This window comes from Syngnathus typhle, linkage group LG18 (genome assembly GCF_033458585.1).
Source record: "Syngnathus typhle isolate RoL2023-S1 ecotype Sweden linkage group LG18, RoL_Styp_1.0, whole genome shotgun sequence".
Classification (NCBI taxonomy): domain Eukaryota; kingdom Metazoa; phylum Chordata; class Actinopteri; order Syngnathiformes; family Syngnathidae; genus Syngnathus; species Syngnathus typhle.
The window spans coordinates 8,272,729-8,291,406 of NC_083755.1; the positions used below are offsets into that span (position 1 = coordinate 8,272,729).

The following is an 18,678-nucleotide window of genomic DNA, read 5'->3' on the forward strand; positions in this document are numbered from 1 at the left end:
ACATCCAGGACAGGCTGAGCATGATGAAGCACGGTAGAGGATCCTTCTTGGTCTTCTCTGGCTTCGACGGGACTGAGGAGGAGCTTGGTCTGGAGTCCACAAATTTCTGGCTGTTCAAAAACAACGACATGGACACATCGTACGTAAAAGTGTTTTGATTTTGTACTTTTCATTCCCATTAATAATTTGTTAATGTCCAAAAAAAACTTACATTTAAGTTTTCTCTAGCCTTCTTCACTCTTTCATTCTTCCACTGTACTTCTTGTTGAGGCTTCTCCTTGCTGGGATCACGTATGGAGATCAGCCACTAGAGGGTGCTGTTGTACAAGGGTTCTGTGTGGATCCTTCCTTTTGGGAGCGCTCCTCCAAGTTTTTCCACACGTGATCAATGGAAAGAAAAAGTTTGAGTTATTGTTTGACTGTTCTTAGCAAGCTGCAGCTCTTATTTGGTTCTCTAGATGGGGCATGGAATCGTTCAGGAACTTTTTTTTTTTTTTTAACTATAGCTGAGTCCTCTTTGTGCTTGTAGAATGGAGAAGTTTTTTGCTTTGAGCAAAGAAGAAGCACCAGACAACATCCCCATGATGTTTATCACCATGCCGTCCTCCAAAGATCCAGAGGCCAAGATAAGACACCCTGGTACAAAGCAACACTTTTCGAGAACATTGTTTGGAGGCTTCCTCTCACATTCCCAAGACGTCCAAATTGGTCCTCGTGTGAATGTGAACACAGTTTTGTGATCAACTCCAGCTAACCCAAAGGAGGTTAAGTAGGTTGTGACATCCCTAACTGGTGTCCACAGGAAAATGTTGCATGACCATCCTGACCATGGTGAAGTACGAATGGTTCGAGGAATGGAAGGATACCACGGTTCGCAAACGTGGAGACGAATATCACAACTACAAAATGAGATTTGCTGAAAAACTCTTTGACTGGGCCTGTGAGTTGTTCCCAAAAATCAAAGACAAGGTGAGTTCTTGGGTTTCGGGAAGGGCCGCAGTCTGTTGATGGACACCCTTTTTTTACAACGCCAACCTTTGCCCTCCAGCTGGTCTTCCAGGACGTGGCCACGCCTCTGACCAACATGCACTACCTGGGCGCCCAGCGTGGAGCCATGTACTCGGCCGAGCACAACCTGGAGCGCTTCCAAGCCGAGGCGGTGGCAAGGAACCGCTGCCACACGCCCGTCAAGAACCTCTATCTCTCTGGTAAGGATCCCCCAAATGATAGACACCCAGGCTATCCAATGACATGGCTTTTGTCTTCTAGGCCAAGATGTATTCAGCTGCGGGATCGCGGGAGCGCTGCACGGCGGCGTCCTGTGCGCCTCGGCCGTGCTGGACCGCATCGTCTACATCGACCTGCTCTTCATCAAGAAGAAGCTGAAGAGGGGCAAGGCCAAGGAACTGGCCCTGCTGGCTCGGAAGAAGCTGCAGTGAGTTGGCTGCTTGTTCATTTTAAGAGACATCTGCAAGATTTGCAGGTGATCAAAGATTAGCTGCAAGCTCGGCTTTTTCTTTTTTTATAATCAATCATGTAAATTTAAATGACTGTTTTATTTTATGAATCTATGTAACATAGGGATGAATGTGTACATTGAGGTCTGACATCAATAAGTCATGTCATCTTTTCTGGAATAAAATTTAGATATTGTTTTCGAACCACTTCATATTTTTTGAAATAAATGATTTTTACTTGAAAATAATCCTATTCTATCATTTTGTCTGCTACCTGTGCGGTTCCCACCTGAGTAGTTCCAACCTGTCATTTCCCCACGCCGCTGTTTGCTTTCGCTCCGAAATCAAACATTTGGAGGGAAACCTCAAACTTCCTGCACTAAGTGAACATTTCCTCGCTAAACAGCCGCCAAACAAACTTGAGCAGCGAGGGGCATAAGGGGGATGAATGCCCCCTCTGTCCGGTCAGCTGATGGGACGCCAGCGAGCGAGCGCACCGAGCGGGGGCTGCTCCCTACACACACCTAAGAAGGTTGAAATGAGTGAGGAGTCACTCGAGTTGACTTTGCCAGTCTGAAAGCGGAGCAGCAGACAAAACGTGCAATTAGCATGGCCACTCCCAAAATAAAATTGCAATGCAACGTTCCCACTCAGAGTGACATTGTCTCGATCTGGCTTGTCACGCATCAGCATTGTATTTAATTTTTTTTTTTTTTTTAAATATGACCTCTTGACTTTTTATGACAAATCAAGAAAATATTTGATTTTATTATTATCTATTTTATTTTTTATTCATTCACAACTGTAGCGTTGTAACGAAAGTAAAGCCGATTTGACCAATGCACTCATTTACGAAATGTATTTCACGCCGCCGTAAAGCCGCCATGATTCGAACGCTAAACTAATCTGCAGCTACGGCGGATGCTCCTCCCAGTCTCCTCACCCCTTCCCCGAGCCGCCCGCCTCCCCGCTGCCCCTGACTCGACAGCTCACCACAAATCTGTTCGGATCACTTTTGGGATTCAACCACTCTTTTGGGCTCGAGAGCAGGAGCGCCCCCAATAGGCCATGTTGAATATTAACAGGATACGTAAACGCATGATAATAATGTGTGTACACCTTTAAGTGGATATGTAGATATGAATTTGAGTATTTAACATGTCACATGTGGATCTCTTGATTCCTTGCTGAGGGTCGATGCAGAGTTGGAGTGGATTTGGCTTCGTGGCAGACGTGGGCCTCGTTCATCTGTTTGTAATATGGCAACTTTCATTGTAAATTATCGTGCGTGTTGGAGAGAGAGGGAGCAAAAAAGAGGGAGGGATGAAGGGACGGACGGAGGCCCACAGTTCAACTCCGCAAAGGAATGAATGTGTGATTAAAAATGATATTAGACTGGAAATACAATTTGGGGTTGAATTTGCAGACATTTATTTGTACGACTTTCATCTTGAAAAGACCATTTTATTTCTAATATGACATTTTTGTCTGGGGACTAAATCTGTTCTTGAAAAAAATAAAATCTTGACAAAATATGAAATGAGTGCCATAATCCAAAGTCCCTTCTCTAAGCAACAGCCCGTCCGGGTTTAAAAACGGCAAGAGTTAACAACGTGTGTTTGGCAGTCATCTGTGCGATATTCCGCCTTCTTTCCCTTCTCTCGTCGGATGTTTCACACATGAGGCGAAGTTTCGCATTTCACCCCTCCATCCCAACACCCCCCGCCCCGCCCCGCCCAAACTAGCCCCTAAAAAATGCTTCTGCATACGTCACCGCTCTGCCTGCTCACTGTTGACATGAGCGGCCAGCTAATGGAAGCTAAAGCATGCCGAAGGGTCAAAATATTAGCAATAGCTCTAGCTTTGACTCAATGTACGAGGCCGTGACTATTTTTTAGGAGTCTTTTCGTTGACTGTTGCTCAGCTGACAGAAGCACACTTCAACTATTTGCCTTGACACTTTACACTCATGTGGCAAACGTCTCACACTTGGACCCGACGTGTTCGCAACATGCCGTTCAAAACGTCAAATTGTTTGAACAGAAAAGATGAACAGGTGGACAAAGTTCTTATCTCCAGAATGGTCATTTTGGTCCAAAAAAAAAAAAAAGTTAGAAATCCACCAACGGGTGGAAAGTGTCATCCTTGCATGGTCTCCTCTCATGTATGGGATTTGTTTGATTTGATTTGCAGCTATGCTATTTTTAAACACAACTATAAAGTACAAAAGCACATTTGAAACACAAAACAAGTTGACTTACTCAATTTGAGCAATCTTTCAGTGTGCTTTTGGAATTCAGAAAAGTTGCTGTTGTTGAGGCACAGATGAACGTTGCACTTTGGACGCAGTCGCTCGGGCCTTTGCAAGATGGAGGAAGAAGAAATCACTTTAGAAAAGAGCAAACTTTATCTATTCAATGTGTACACAGTTACGCTCAAAATGTCACAAACAAACTGAAACTATTATGTATTACTCAACCCGGATTTTTTTTTTTAAATACTTTTGTCTAAAAAGAAAATGGGTTTATGATTGACATAAAACAATCAATTGAATTAAAATGGCAAACAATTAGTTGTGAGGCCTTTCAAGAGAAAAAAAAAGGGGAGAACTTTTATTTTTCCTTCTGAGCCTTTACTTTCCAAACGTTGAAGTCAGTGAGCAAAGCTGCAAGTGATTCCAGATGTTTTTTTTTTCTCTTTTCTCTCTCTCTCTCTCTAGAATTGGACTCATGGAAGCAGATGTTCCTTTGCCTGCTCCCATTTTTACCATTTAAATTTGCCAGTCTTGATCAAATGCAAGCACGACCATGAGTGTGAGGAACACCTTCATGCCACCAAGGGTGACTGCGCCCCCCACCTCACCCTGAGGAGGGAGACGCCCCGGGGTGGCCACCCCTTTCAAGATTTGGGGGAGGGAGATGGTAAATGTGGAAGGAGAAATGAAGCACATGAGCAATGTTTGAGGCAGGTAGAGACAGGACTAGCATTAAAGTAGAAAAGAGGAAGGCTCATGAAAATGGCGAGGAAATTCAAGGTGATGTTCCAAAAGGTGGACCATCATCGTCGTGACATAAATGGCTCCGCCTTTCCTTCCCCCCTCATCTTTAGTGGTCTGTTTTTTCTTTTTTTTGGTCGGCATACATTTTTCCTCATCCCAGCACACTCCCTTTGTGGATGTGGCAGGCCTGGGAATCAACGCCGATGAGAGGCAGAGCACCTCCTCTTCTACTTGCAGACGTGGACACGGGAGGAGCAAAGAGGGGAGGGAAGAAAAAGGAAAAAAAAGAAGACAATAATTTCAGCAGATAATGGAGGAGTGGAGGAGGGACGAAAGCATCACGTCTTCAGCTGTGCAATGCCACGCTGCTTAATTCACGTTTCATAAAAACGATGAGAAGGAAAGATCAAGAACCTCAAAGCTGCTTGATAAGAATAAAATGATGAATTTGTAAGCTGGCGAACAAGCTCGCACTGACCTTTCCAATGCTTGTGAGCCAGCAGACATCTTTCAAGCGCCACGTGACACTCGTCTATATTCGGGCAAGGGGCTGCAGCCAATGAGAAGCAGGCGTCAAAAAAGTCCACCCCTCCTCCCTCTGTTCTCCTAAAAAATGTGACGTGGATGCCTTCCATCTACTTTTTACACTGGCCTTCAAGTTTCAAGTTCTTCTGGATGTGGTGTTACTTTGGTGTCACCCTGAGGAACACCTCCAGATACTGACACTGTGGATCCCTAAAAAAGAAAAAAGATCAGCCATGTCAGCATCCTATAAAGACAATTAATAGAGCGTTTCTATACGCAATGACCGGCAGGGGGTCAAAGTTTACACGCATCGCATGTTAGCCATTAGCAAGCCAGGGCCTCTTTATGACCGCCACTGTATATCCCTGGGGGAAAAATGATCTCAGCTTAGGTTCATTCTGAAGCAATTATCAACCAAATCAGCACTTTTTGTAATTAGGATCAGGATGGGGGTAGCAAAGGTTTTAGGCCACGTTGTTCTGGTCTGGCACGGTGTTGGGATACGGATACGTTTTCAACTCAAAGGAGAAGACGTTTTACTTCCTCGCTGCTCTTGTAGAGAACTGCACAAGGAGCGCTGCAGCGGTTGTGTGTGTGAAGCCAAGAGCCAAACCCAGTGGCCTTTTTTTTCTTCAGCCGCTGCAACCCTCTAATTTGAATTTTATTTTTGGAATGAGTTTATTGAACTCTCTCTTTCACTGCAAAACGCACAGAAGACACTCACTATGATCTCTGTTTTTGTTCTTAATCTGGCCAAATGATTAAATATTCATAATACAATATGATTACTTTAAAATGTTATTAAATATATGGGTGACTTTTTTGGGAGGTCTCCTGAAAAATGATGACTACTTTAAATTGAAAACCAATTTACTTTTTATTTTATGATTCAAAATATTTTAAAATGATCGAAAAAATTCACCAATTAAAGTATTAAATAAAATATTTTTTCGATGTAAGTATATTGTTTTAATTATCACTTTACGATTAAAATGAACGTCATTTTTTTTAAGCTCATCTATAGATACCCCATTACAAGAATATTCTGTTATGTTATCAAATTAAAAGCTGATTCACCCTGTATTGTTGCCCATGCCCAGTGATTGGTGAGACACTTCCTGATTGCACCTTGGGTTGGGCTTGACCCCCAGAAGACAAGTAAACACAGGCTACAGATCGGGAAGCCATGGCGAGATGTCGTCAGCGGCCTTCTGCTCACAGCCTAGCAAGCGCCGCCAGCAACATGTGAAAAACGTTAGCGCTCCTTTTGCAGGGCGACCCAGGAGGAGAGCAGAACTTTCAGCTCCTCCTCCTCCTCCTCGAGTTGCTTTTCCAACATGTGGCGGGCACCAGGATTCCTCATCATGCATGGAAAAAACAAAAGTAGAGAGATTTGTGCAAATGGGCGGTAATTAAAGAAAAATGAGCGCAAAAAAAAAGGAAAGGAAGCAATAGGAAGTGCTATCGGCTTGTCGATCTTTGTTTACTTGCACACAAGTGACCTTCTCTAGAGGGACTCAAGTGAAGAAACTAAAAGGAAAAAAGTCACTTTTGCTGCTTGGATGTTTCGGGGCGGGAGAGGAGACCACATTGCATTCTTCTTCATTGAGGTCACCTTTTTTTTTTTTTTCTTCTCCTTCTCAACTGCTCAGCAGAGTGGAGCTGCAGCTCAGCTTTCTTCTTCGTTGTCTTCTTCTACTGCACATGCTCACAAGTTGTTGTTGTCACAAGTTGGGGGAAAAAAAAACAATCAACCAATCTACCACTTCTATCATTTATATGTGCAAATAAAAAAATAAAAATAAATAAATGATGAATTTTAAAAAATAAAATAAAAATATAAAAAATGAAAACTATTACAAAAAAAGAAAAAAATATTTTGCATACCTAACCTGAGTGATGTAACATGTAAAGCCAGTGTGCACACAAGTCACTCAGAACTTCCTGTCTTGCCCACAGGTCCAAAAACATGGCTGCTATTTCTTGTCGTGTCACCCCCCCTGCAAGAACAACACCCACAAACATACATGTTCATATCACATATTGCCAAGGTGAAACGTGACCGATAACGTTGGGCCGAGGCGGCGAAAATTTCTCCTCACATGTGGCGTGCAGACGATCAGCACTCACTGAGGACTCGGAGACCCAAAATGGATTCAAGACGATGGAACACAAATAACTTTTTGTGCAACTTTTGTGAAGGTGTACTGACCAGTGCCACTTCCCAATTGAGATCTTTTGTACATTTTTGCTGTTTCTCCACAGCAAGCAAAACGGGACAAAGCATACATAATGGACGCCTTCCAACCTCTGCGTGGAAATTACTGATAGAGGTGTGTCCCAATACTTTTGATCACACCAAAGTCACAACATTTCTGTCCTTAGAGCCGAGAGGAGAGCATGAGTCATTTACTTTTTTCCATTTCTAGCCTCTCTCTCTCTCTCTGTTTGAATTTACCTTCTCTTTTTTTTTTTCTTCACTTCTAGCGCTTCCATAACGTGCAAATTCTCTCTCTCTCTCTCTCTCTCTCTCTCTCTCTCTTTCTGTTGTCTGTCTTTGCCACCTCCTACTTCCAGCCTCACATACGAAGACGACAATTCCAGACTGCATTTCCACCTCCACTTTTAATCGCTCAACTCTTGCACTCTACTTTTTTGTGTTAACAGTTCACAGCAATATCCGAAACAGAACATTTGCAGCAAAAAAAAGAGTACATACTTCAAATATAAGAACGGTGAGGGTTAATAGCATGAGTACGTGGCAGAGGCTCAGATGAACGCGGCTGCTAACCAACTTTACCAGATGTTGGGAATGATGAACCATCCCAAAAAAAGACTCGAGCGCATGAGAGTCAAATAGAAAGAGCAAAAGCTGAGGATTCCTCCCTTGGAATGCATCAGTGAACGCACCATTTTTAAAGCTGTACATTTACAATAAAGGACCAGTTTGGATCAAACTGAGGATTTGTGGACACATCTTTTTTTTTTTTTTTTAAAGTCAAAGTGAGTAGAGAGGAAACTGAGAATTCCTCCTTTATAAATTGCCAGCGAACGCACCAGCGGGAGCGTGCCATCATATCAACATTTTTGAAAAGGTTGGGAGAAAATGCGCAACATTCCCGATGTAGGGAAATGTGACACTCTCGATCCCACCCACTTCTTTCGGTCCTCGGCGCTCTCTCAAGACAAACGATCAATAAGTTGGGTTTGTGGAGGGTGTCATTGAACAATCGTTCATCAATATTTTCAATCCATTTTCACCGTGTGGCTGCTTTTGAGGAGCGTGCCAACTGACTTGCATATTATCTCAAAGTCCATTCAGTCACATTTTCCATCTGGGCTGTCTGACTGGATGTCTGCGGGACTGGTGGAGGGAGGGAGGGAAGGAAGGATGGAAGGGAGAGCACCAGAGAGTGAGGGGGAGAGAGAGCGAGAGGGAGGGAACGACGGATCCGATGGGGGCTGGGATGGAGAGCGCGGCCAGACAGTAAAAGAAAACCAGACCGAGACGTCGTGAGAAAAAAAAAAAAAAGCCAATCGGCAACCATGAAGGTGCGCTTGGTTGAGTTTGGTGTGCAAGAACCTCATCAAATGGTAGAAATGGTCCAAGCTGGGAAATTTGAGACGGAAATCAATAAAGGAGCAGTAACTGAGAAGAGATATTAAAGACTTCTTTTAAAATGTCCACAGTCTTCTTGTGAATGTAAATAGTGTATAGTGAGGCATGGGAGGGCCTTAATCCCAAGATACAAGTAGGAACACGTGAACGCTGTAATTTACAGGCTTGCTGGGAATGTCAAGCCTGCTTTTTTTCTGTCACTTGCTAACAAGGCTTTAAACCTGTTCACCCACTCCCAGGTGGTGAACTTCTTTAGTCTTTCTGTGACTTTTGGGAATGGTTCAACTTCAAACCGTGCCAAACCGTGCTTCGATTGGTCACGGACGGAATCACTCCCACAGTGGCACAGACCTCCCTCTCTCAAATCCAAACACACCAACCTGAAGCATGCCATCACTTTGCCTGCAATATTCTGCAGATCAGAATGAGCTTCCGCCCAAACGGGTGGAAAAGAAAAAAGAAAAAAGGCCACAAAACTATCTGTTAGAGTGAACCAGCCAGCCTCCATTCTGAGGCGCAGAGCAGAAAATTACAAGTTCTATTTAAACACAGAGCTCCGCTTCCCTCGTGGAACTTTTTTTTCCCCCCTTTCTTCCCAACACTCCAATGTCACTCCATCTAACTAGTACTATAACTAGTACTACTCCGACTATCTCTACTGTACGACCACAACTACCAGTACAGCACCACCAACCAGTACTGCTAGCACGACTGCTAGCAGTCAACTAAAACAACTAGTTACCACAACTAGTTTAAGTGCTATACTATCAGTATCACTTTTGTGACTACGATTATCATTGCTGCCATTCCAAGCACGACTGCTAAAATTTCTAATGACAATACTCCAAAGAGTCATGCTATGAACAGAAAAGTCCAAGGTGTGTTTGATAATGATAAGGCCTCACGTTCACATCTTTTATTGATCCCAGACTTCTTCTTCTTCTCCTTCCTCTTCTCTCTAAAAAAGGAGAGCGAGAAAGATGGAGAGAGAGAGAGAGTGAAATGAGAGGTCAGACTGGGCCAGCGTGTAGAAGCTGCAACGTGTCCACATTGTAAGCAGGCTGGCTGCTTTGTGGGCCTGCCAGCTTTTTTCTTCTCTCTCTTTTCTGCCTTACGTCTTCTCGAGCCTCGCTTAATTTTAACATGGACGTGTGCGCGTTTTCAACGTCCCGCTGCGTGTTTTATAGAATCACTTTAATACGGGCCAACGCAGGATGCCTACACAAAGCATAAATGGGTGGTTTCATTGGATTTAATGGGCAATGGATGGTGATCCATATTTTGGGTTGACACGTTTTATACTGAAACTGCAAAGCGATGACTCTCACATCCAAATCAGTAAACCCCAAAGTCATGGAAGCGTCCGCGAGGAAGCGACCTTGCTTCAAACGCCTCAAGTGTGTCAATGATCCTCACCATCATCGCGCACCAACTTTTTTTCGCCTGCGTGGGACATGTTTAAAGACAGCGACCAGCCCTCTTCCCGCCCCCCCCGGCACACGCTGGAAGGAGGGTGCGCGCTCTTGAGGACCTCCCCAAAAAAGCTCGGGGCATATAAAAACCCCGCTAAGTGATTTGTTGAAGCAGTAGGGAGTTTCTGCTGGGGTCTGGATTGGAGTTACACACACAGACCGGACCCTACCGTGTATGAGTGGCATTTGAGGAGACGGAAAAAGGACCCCCCCTATCGCAAAGAATCTACATGTCTAATATTTAGACATGTTCAGCTTTGTGGATATTCGGTTAGCGCTTTTGCTCAGCGTTGCTGTGCTGGTGGTGAGAGGTCAAGGCGAGGATGATAGTAAGTATCCCTCTATAATATCCATATTTTGTTTTCACGGTCAGGATTGGACAGAGCCTTGGAAAGGGACGATGAACGTTATGGACGCCTTTTTGGGGTTCTCTTGGAGGTCCGTTTGAGCAGAGGTGGATTGTGTGGGTTTTTTTTTTTCCCTTGGCGTGCACATACACGCTCAGTAAGCGTCCTCCTAAGGGAGTGCAGCTGCATCTGCTCTCTCTGACACATGTTTAGGTTCAAAGGGGCCTCCAAGAGAAAAAGACACTTTATATTTTAAGGACAGGTCTTACTTTGGTCAGTTTAGAAGTAAAACCTAACTTTGCACGAAATTTGGTCAGTTTGGGAGAAAGTCGCCAAACTCGGATAAACGTCCTATATAATGATCACTCCTGCAAATATTCACTAAATTCTACCAAATGAGCATCCTTACTCTGTTCCTTTATTGTATAGGTTGAAGAGCACCCTCATAGTAAATTTGGATTAAAACTTGCATTAAAATTGCCTGTGATTTTTTTTCTCCAAGACAGGTAGATTTTAAAAGTACAGCGAAAAACTGAATCTGGTGTAAATTCTTCATAAGTCGTAGTTTGGAAAAAGCTGGGTGGAAGGAGGGGAGACAATGGAAAAATTGCTGAGGTGTGACGTAGGCGCGTCAATTAATCACAGAGTAGGAGGAGGGCGTTATTCTGTGGGGAAACAGCACCTCTTAGTGGTCGATTCTGGTACTGTCACGTCTTTCCCTAATTAAAGTCCTCAAACGCCCACCAAGAGTAAAATAAGGGTCCACTTGCTGTTTGTAATGTACTGCTAGTTATTTTTTTCCCCTTTTTATCACAAATGATACAAATTTGAGGCTTAAATGTGAAATATTTGTGAAAAGTTCTGTTACCTGCCTTTATTGATTCTGCCTGTTGAAAGTATTAAAAGGGTTGAAGGCCCCACGTATAGCAACTAAGAATTAAATCCTGTAATTATGGATGTATTCAAATGAACATTTAAGGCTTAATTTGGTGTGGGAGAGTGTTTGACCAACACGTTGTTATCGCTCAGGCACATTTGGCAGCTGCACACTAGATGGACAGTTGTACAACGACAAGGATGTGTGGAAACCAGAGCCGTGCCAGATCTGTGTTTGCGACAGCGGCACAGTGATGTGCGACGAGGTCATCTGCGAGGATACTACCGACTGCGCCGACCCCATCATCCCAGAGGGAGAATGCTGCCCCATCTGCCCCGACGGTACTAATTCTCCCTCCGTCCCCTCGGCCTCAATACCTTTACTTTTTTTGGGGGCGACAAGTTGGGGTCTGAGCATTTGTGCGAGCGGCCTAACAAAATGGATGTCGACCTTGCACGCCCCTTGGGGATTTTCTTAGGGATTGCTTTGGATTTATGTACGCTTAGCTTGTACATTTTTTTCCAATTTGGCGGACGCTACGTCATCAGTGTACACAAACAATATACAGAATTATATCAGAACAACTAAATACTGTAAATACTGCAATGAATTATACTTATAACAAAAACTGCTAATGATAATCTGTATGAAAACAGATTTTGTAAATGATAAACAGTACAACTAATATCTTAAACAATAAACCGGGCGATACCAAAGTACGCAAAAGAGGAACATATGGACTATGAAATTGGTAATCCAACTGACGACTAAACTAGCAAAAACAGATTGGGAATGAACCGACCGACAACAAAGTTTGCAAACAATAAATCAAAATGCCATCAAGCCTATTATGCCATCAAGTCATATATAAAGAGCTAACATTTTATATGGTACTTCTGCACTTTTATAATATGACTGCCTCTTCTATTTGAGCACTTTTTTTTTTGTAAATTTCCAAATTTTAATGTCCAAACTGGAATTTTAGCTGCATGGTCAGAAAATTAGGCCCAAGATGCTATGCTACGTGGCTTCCATTCCTGTCAATTGATGATTTAAAATGTCCAAATTATTCCTGCACATCATATTGCTATAAAATGATACCATCAGCTATAATTGTGTCGCTTTGAAACGCTAATTACGAGCTTCAAAAGCCAAGTTTGAACCTGATTTAAGTTGCATAGTCCTAAAATGTATCATGTGGACATTATGTAACATTATATTATTCCATCTCCTTCCTTAGGACCCATGGATCCTCAAGAGGTACTGCTACCGTTTATTGACCCTTCATCAATATCAATGCATGTTTCCTGAAAATGTTTACTGATTAGCTTTTGCATGCTCCACATGTCCACATAGCCTCACTCTTTTATTTTTTTGGATGTCTGTAGGGAATCAAGGGAGACGTTGGCCCCAAGGGAGATGTGGTAAGTGATGCAAATATGTTGATTAGTCTTTATAATTATTCAGTCTGGTTGTCAACATCTATCATAAACGTTTGCTGGTTACTTTAGACACCCCCATTTCGGTTGCTGTTCAAATGGCAAAAATTAAAGCCTATTAATACTCGATGGGATGATGTCATGGTGGCTATGGGATTCAGGTCAGGAGTTCACAGGGGCATTAAAAGTTCAAAGGCAATGACCTTTTTCAGTGGCAGCACAGCAACTTGTCAGTTGAAGGTTTTCAAAAGAGGTTTCAGTTGCTCATATTGACATCTTTGACTAAACTGCATTAAATATATATATATTATGGCAAAGTAAATATACCTTTCCTGATATCTTTTTAGGGTCCCATGGGTCGACCTGGAAATGATGGAATTCCCGGACAGCCTGGACTTCCCGGCCCACCTGGTCCCCCTGGCCCCCCTGGCCTTGGCGGAGTACGTTGGATTCAAATACAGTCGCATTAAATGAATCCTGAACATGAATTGTTATTCATGCAATGTTGGCGTTCTACCTTCAAAGGCCGGCAGCTAATTTGTCATCTCTTCCTCCCTTGACAGAACTTCTCTCCTCAAATGAGCTCTGGCGATCACACCAAGTCCAGCGGTGGCCCACAAATGCCCGGCCCCATGGTATGATGGCTGTTCATCAAGACACCTACGCTTAAGCTAAATCAGGATTCACCACGAGTCTCAATGCTTGTACTGACTTTTCACTCACCTTCATCAACAGGGTCCAATGGGTCCTCGCGGTCCTGCCGGACCTCCCGGACCTGCTGTGAGTATACCTCAAGTCTTTGACATGCTTCTTCATTGTGGCTGTTGTTTGGTTAATCTTCTGGATTTGTTGTCCACCAGGGTCCTCAAGGTTTCACTGGTCCCCCAGGAGAGCCCGGTGAGCCCGGAGCTTCTGTGAGTATCCCTCAAGCTTGCACTCAGCACTCACCCCGACCTGCTGTCGGCATTTACGCTTCAATGTCATCGTCGCTTTGTGCTGCAGGGCCCCATGGGTGCTCGTGGTCCTATTGGCCCACCTGGAAAGAATGGAGACGATGTAAGGAGTTGATTCAAATGCTCATCTTTTAGTTGTCCTCAACACAACACGTGTACCAACCATGTCCCCTGTGTATCGCTAGGGTGAGGCTGGCAAAGCTGGACGCCCTGGTGAGCGTGGAGCCCCTGGCATGCAGGTAAGTCATCCCCCAGTGGGGCGAAGATCAGGTGACCAAAGTTCTTGGTTGACAACTTCCTCCTGCTGCAGGGTAGCCGTGGATTCCCCGGAACCCCCGGACTTCCTGGCATCAAGGGACACAGAGTAAGTTGAGAGGTTCGGAGTGTCCTCCTCATCATGTTGATGTTAAAATGTTGAATTGGATTGCAGGGTTTCAGCGGTTTGGATGGAGCTAAGGGAGATGGCGGACCTGCCGGACCTAAGGTGAGTGGAAGGAGTCTCCCGATTTGCTGAGCCGTGTGAAACCATCTCTGTCTTTGTCTACAGGGAGAGTCTGGTGCCGCTGGTGAGAACGGTATCCCCGGAAGCATGGTGAGTTTTTGTCTCCCCTCCATCAATCCGATTACATTCAATACATTGAGCGGACAAAGCCTAAAATGTTGTTTTCATTCTCCAGGGTGCTCGCGGTCTCCCCGGTGAGAGAGGCCGTCCCGGACCTGCTGGCCCTGCTGTAAGCGCTGCTAGCTCCTTTCCACACGTTTTGACCAAAGTTGGTATGGACTCTTTGATTTGACTCGGATTTGAAAACTTCCAATGCAGGGTGCTCGTGGTAACGATGGCAATGCTGGCCCTGCTGGACCCCCTGTGAGTATTTGTCTTTTTCACATGCAGGTCCACTGTCTCTTTTAGAATTGTCTGCTAACATCCTGTCTTCATATTTTAGGGACCCACTGGACCTGCTGGACCCCCTGGATTCCCTGGCGGCGCTGGTTTGAAGGTAAGTCACCCAAAAGAGGAAGTTTCATGATTTGCACTTTTGGTCTTCATGTCCTATGATGAAACCTAATCTTCCATCGAAATTCAAATCTTCAATATGAAAGCAGCAATTTATCAAAGAATAAAGCAACTTCAAAATCGAAAGGTTCTTAGCAGGTTCTTTGTTGCCACTAGATGGCACAGATTAACATCCACCAGTTTGTCGTTAGCATGGAAGAACGCTAACATCAAGGTTCAAGGAAGCTTGTGGATGCATGGATTTCTATTTAACATGATTAGAATGTATGACTTACGTGAAATATGACATAACTCCGTGTTCTTTCTCTGCTCAGGGAGAGACTGGTCCCCAAGGAGCTCGTGGAGCTGAGGGAGCCCAGGGAGCTCGTGGTGAGCCTGGTAATCCAGGACCCGCTGGAGCTGCCGGAGCTGCTGTGAGTTTAGGCCACTTTTCTACATTGGCATCTACATGTATTGAAGAAAAAAAATAACTGTGGTGTTGGTGCTGCTTCCATAGGGTGCTCCAGGAACTGATGGTGTTCCCGGTGCCAAGGGTGCCACTGTAAGTATGACATTCACAAAATACTCACGTTCAGCTGGGGACCACCTTGTGACGTCTGCTCTCTCTATTCCACAGGGCCCCGCTGGTATTGCTGGCGCTCCCGGTTTCCCCGGTGCTCGTGGTCCCGCTGGAGGTCAGGGTACCGTTGGTGCTCCTGGTCCCAAGGGTAACAATGTGAGTAGACAACAAAGGATCATGGTTTTTGGTTTTGACCGGCAAATGAGAGTTACCGTTTGTGTTTTTTTGTCATTAGGGCGACCCAGGTGTTTCTGGTCCCAAGGGAGAGCCTGGTGCCAAGGGAGAGACTGTAAGTTTCAGTAAACAGACGTGAACTTATCATCACCCTTCAAATGGTATGATACAAGAACAAAACATGCCTGATGCGTTCTTCTTTAGGGCCCAGCCGGAATTCAGGGACTTGCTGGCCCATCTGGTGAGGAGGGCAAAAGAGGAGCTCGTGGAGAAACTGGTGCTGGTGGACCCCGTGGACCTCCTGGAGAGCGTGTATGTCTTCCTTTTTTTTTTTTTTAATATGACCAAATATTTGATGAACCCTTATTTGTGCCAGCAAAACTTCAAGCACACAGTAATGTTGTCTTCTTGTTCTCCTAGGGTGCCCCTGGTGCCCGTGGTTTCCCTGGAGCTGATGGAGGTGCTGGTGGCAAGGTGAGTTAGTGGCAGACCCCCATCTTTGGCTCCCATCTTTGTATTGCTCCATTAAGTCTTTCCTTTGAACCTTCTTCAATGCGATAGGGAGCCCCTGGTGAGCGTGGTGCCACCGGCGCTGCCGGACCTCAGGGAGCAACTGGTGAGGCCGGAGCTCCTGGCGCTCCTGGCGCACCTGGATCTAAGGTGAGTACTGCTCTGTATTACTTTTCGTCCAACATTTTAGCATAGATGAGGTCCAAACACGGCAAATCTTTTCACAGGGTATGACTGGTAGCCCCGGAAGCACTGGCGCTGACGGCAAAGTTGGACCTGCTGTAAGTTCCAATTCATTCAGCAGACGCCTTGAGCCCACGTCGGAAACGATGCTCAACTTGGTATCTAATCTTTTAGGGTCCCGCTGGACAAGATGGCCGCTCCGGACCCGCTGGCGCCACTGGAGCCAGAGGACAGCCTGGAGTTATGGGATTCCCCGGACCCAAGGGAGTTGCTGTGAGTCCAACACTGAACATTATTGTCCTCAAAGTCCAGTTGGTTTGCGGCCATCGGATCGCTCACGCTCTTTTTCATTTGATTAGGGTGAGAACGGCAAGCCTGGCGAGAAAGGACCCGCTGGCGAGATGGGCGGTGTCGTAAGTGCTATTATTTGATTTGAGGTCAGATTGTGTGTTGACCTTCATCCACGCAAAATCAGACGGACTTTTCTATTCTTCTCAGGGTGCCCCTGGCAAAGATGGTGATGCTGGTGCTCCTGGCCCCTCTGGCCCTGCCGTAAGTATCAGAACAATTTCACGTCGCGTTGTAAAAACACAGACAGGCAAGTGAAGTCTCTGATCACCTGGTGTTCCTCAGGGACCTGCTGGAGAGAAGGGAGAGGGTGGTCCTGCTGGACCTTCCGGATTCCAGGTGAGTTTGAGGACATCACCGTGTAAACTGTGATCTCTGTTTGCAACATTTTTGGGAGCAAGTGTTGATATTCTGCTTCTCTTCCTTAAACAGGGTCTTCCCGGACCCCAAGGTGCTACTGGTGAGACTGGCAAGCCTGGTGAGCAGGTAAGAATGAGAATGATTATCACATTCTACTTACATCACAATACTTTGTCAACGACCGTGTTGGTTGTTAACCCTCTCCTTCTTTTATTAGGGTGTTGCTGGTGAGGCTGGACCTTCTGGCCCAAGTGGACCCAGAGTGAGTATCCTGGAAATCAGCCGGTTCCCTCAACGTCGTTGGCTCCTGACTAACCTCGATCCATCTTTCTTTCTTTCAATCAGGGCGATAGAGGTTTCCCTGGTGAGCGTGGTGCTCCTGGTGTCGGAGGACCAACCGGACCCCGTGGTTCCCCCGGCTCTGCTGGTAACGATGGAGCTAAGGTAAATTGGAGAGACCTTGTGTGTCCGCGAGGGTTCTAAACAGTGTCGTTTTAGTTTTCAATTCTGTCACACGCAGATTCTTACTCAAAACTCAAGTGCAATTAGATGCCAGGCAATATTTCTTTTCTTACCTTGCTTTATCCTGATGATCTTTCCAGCTGGTTAAGAGAAGTCAAAACAGTTCTGAGTTAGGACTTGTACATTTGATGACATACTGTTGGTTTCAATTCAATTGCCAGCCTCTGCAACAAATTGACAATGCTTCTGTTTCTGTGTGCAGGGAGAGACTGGTCCAGCCGGTGCCAATGGTGCCCTCGGAAGCCCCGGTATGCAGGGAATGCCTGGCGAGCGTGGAGCTTCTGGCCAGCCTGGAGTCAAGGGAGAGAGAGTAAGAATCGCTTCACCTCTTTCCCAATTGTGCCGTCAGTCCACATGAACACCAACAAGATGATTTTTTTTTTACCTCTCAGGGTGAGGCTGGTGCCAAGGGAGGTGAGGGTGCCGCCGGCAAAGATGGCATGCGCGGCATGACCGGACCTATCGGACCCCCTGGACCTCCTGGTGCTCAGGGTGAGAAGGTAAGATGGCTTTATTCGGATTGCCCAGATGGTGGTCTTCTCTGCCACATCCAAGGATAGCTAGCTAGTGCAAGTCAACAGTGCAAATGAATTTTTTTTTTTTTTACGGTCAAGCTGATTTCTTTTGCATATGGTTTTAGGGTGAGCCTGGCCCAGTTGGAGCTGTTGGACCTACCGGCCCTCGCGGTTCCCCCGTAAGTTTTTGGCCAATCATTCAAAAAGCAGATACATTTTATGATTTGTGTCTTCAGTCCATACAGATATGTATTCTCATGATTTTTCATACCTTCAGGGTGAGCGTGGAGAGGGTGGCCCAGCTGGACCTGCTGGATTTGCCGGACCCCCTGTAAGCACCTCTCTTTATCCAAACCATCATTTAAGGATGGCCATGAGTTTTTAACTGATGATTTTTTTCCCTTCAAATTTTAGGGTGCTGACGGTCAGCCTGGTGCCAAGGGAGAGACTGGTGCTTCTGGCCCCAAGGGAGATGCTGGTGCTCCTGGTCCCGGTGGACCTGTTGGACCCGCTGGCCCCCAGGTGGGGTGACTTTTTAATCACGTGGAAATTCACACCTAGTCTTCATTGTGAAAGTGTGCCTCCAGTCTCACCTTCAAATGCATGTGTTCACAGGGACTTGCTGGTCCTCCTGGTGCCAAGGGTGCTCGTGGTGGTGCTGGAGCTCCTGTAAGTGTCTCGAGAGGCTTTGTGTGCTGGACTTGCTTTCAGTTCCATGTTTCACCTTCTGTGTTGCTGTGCAGGGTGCTACTGGTTTCCCTGGACCCGCTGGCAGAGTTGGCCCCGCTGGCCCCGCTGTAAGTGC

General features: G+C 45.5%; 2 protein-coding genes and 1 long non-coding RNA gene across 10 annotated transcripts in view; 2 read left to right on the plus strand and 1 right to left on the minus strand.

Annotated features, from left to right (window-relative positions):
- si:ch1073-13h15.3 (inactive all-trans-retinol 13,14-reductase) overlaps positions 1-1,705 on the plus strand; it is a 4,081-nt gene extending 2,376 nt beyond the window's left edge. The window contains exons 7-11 of the mRNA XM_061304560.1: positions 1-139; positions 530-639; positions 803-969; positions 1,049-1,208; positions 1,270-1,705. Coding sequence (XP_061160544.1) covers positions 1-139; positions 530-639; positions 803-969; positions 1,049-1,208; positions 1,270-1,439 — 746 coding nt within the window. The 3' untranslated portion in view covers positions 1,440-1,705. The remainder of the gene's footprint in view (positions 140-529; positions 640-802; positions 970-1,048; positions 1,209-1,269) is intronic.
- LOC133171311 (uncharacterized) overlaps positions 1-13,217 on the minus strand; it is a 19,247-nt gene extending 6,030 nt beyond the window's left edge. Inside the window, exons 1-8 of one of the 8 annotated variants that reach the window (XR_009718747.1) lie at positions 13,062-13,217; positions 9,505-9,557; positions 6,868-6,980; positions 6,596-6,678; positions 6,058-6,202; positions 5,095-5,190; positions 4,934-5,005; positions 3,719-3,816 (exon numbers count right to left, since the gene is read on the minus strand). This is a non-coding gene — a long non-coding RNA (uncharacterized LOC133171311). Of the gene's footprint in view, positions 1-3,718; positions 3,817-4,933; positions 5,191-6,057; positions 6,203-6,595; positions 6,688-6,867; positions 6,981-7,082; positions 8,500-9,504; positions 9,558-13,061 lie in introns of those variants that run through there. The other 7 variants (XR_009718742.1, XR_009718741.1, XR_009718745.1 and 4 more) reach the window with 7 other exon arrangements.
- col1a1b (collagen, type I, alpha 1b) overlaps positions 10,169-18,678 on the plus strand; it is an 11,813-nt gene continuing 3,303 nt past the window's right edge. The window contains exons 1-38 of the mRNA XM_061304543.1: positions 10,169-10,400; positions 11,448-11,636; positions 12,536-12,555; positions 12,684-12,719; positions 13,082-13,174; positions 13,298-13,369; positions 13,470-13,514; positions 13,595-13,648; positions 13,737-13,790; positions 13,873-13,926; positions 13,998-14,051; positions 14,118-14,171; positions 14,235-14,279; positions 14,365-14,418; positions 14,508-14,552; positions 14,632-14,685; positions 15,017-15,115; positions 15,199-15,243; positions 15,319-15,417; positions 15,497-15,550; positions 15,640-15,747; positions 15,856-15,909; positions 15,997-16,095; positions 16,173-16,226; positions 16,303-16,401; positions 16,488-16,541; positions 16,627-16,680; positions 16,762-16,815; positions 16,909-16,962; positions 17,054-17,098; positions 17,182-17,280; positions 17,561-17,668; positions 17,751-17,858; positions 17,999-18,052; positions 18,151-18,204; positions 18,288-18,395; positions 18,489-18,542; positions 18,617-18,670. Coding sequence (XP_061160527.1) covers positions 10,319-10,400; positions 11,448-11,636; positions 12,536-12,555; positions 12,684-12,719; positions 13,082-13,174; positions 13,298-13,369; positions 13,470-13,514; positions 13,595-13,648; positions 13,737-13,790; positions 13,873-13,926; positions 13,998-14,051; positions 14,118-14,171; positions 14,235-14,279; positions 14,365-14,418; positions 14,508-14,552; positions 14,632-14,685; positions 15,017-15,115; positions 15,199-15,243; positions 15,319-15,417; positions 15,497-15,550; positions 15,640-15,747; positions 15,856-15,909; positions 15,997-16,095; positions 16,173-16,226; positions 16,303-16,401; positions 16,488-16,541; positions 16,627-16,680; positions 16,762-16,815; positions 16,909-16,962; positions 17,054-17,098; positions 17,182-17,280; positions 17,561-17,668; positions 17,751-17,858; positions 17,999-18,052; positions 18,151-18,204; positions 18,288-18,395; positions 18,489-18,542; positions 18,617-18,670 — 2,616 coding nt within the window. The 5' untranslated portion in view covers positions 10,169-10,318. The remainder of the gene's footprint in view (positions 10,401-11,447; positions 11,637-12,535; positions 12,556-12,683; positions 12,720-13,081; positions 13,175-13,297; positions 13,370-13,469; positions 13,515-13,594; positions 13,649-13,736; positions 13,791-13,872; positions 13,927-13,997; positions 14,052-14,117; positions 14,172-14,234; positions 14,280-14,364; positions 14,419-14,507; positions 14,553-14,631; positions 14,686-15,016; positions 15,116-15,198; positions 15,244-15,318; positions 15,418-15,496; positions 15,551-15,639; positions 15,748-15,855; positions 15,910-15,996; positions 16,096-16,172; positions 16,227-16,302; positions 16,402-16,487; positions 16,542-16,626; positions 16,681-16,761; positions 16,816-16,908; positions 16,963-17,053; positions 17,099-17,181; positions 17,281-17,560; positions 17,669-17,750; positions 17,859-17,998; positions 18,053-18,150; positions 18,205-18,287; positions 18,396-18,488; positions 18,543-18,616; positions 18,671-18,678) is intronic.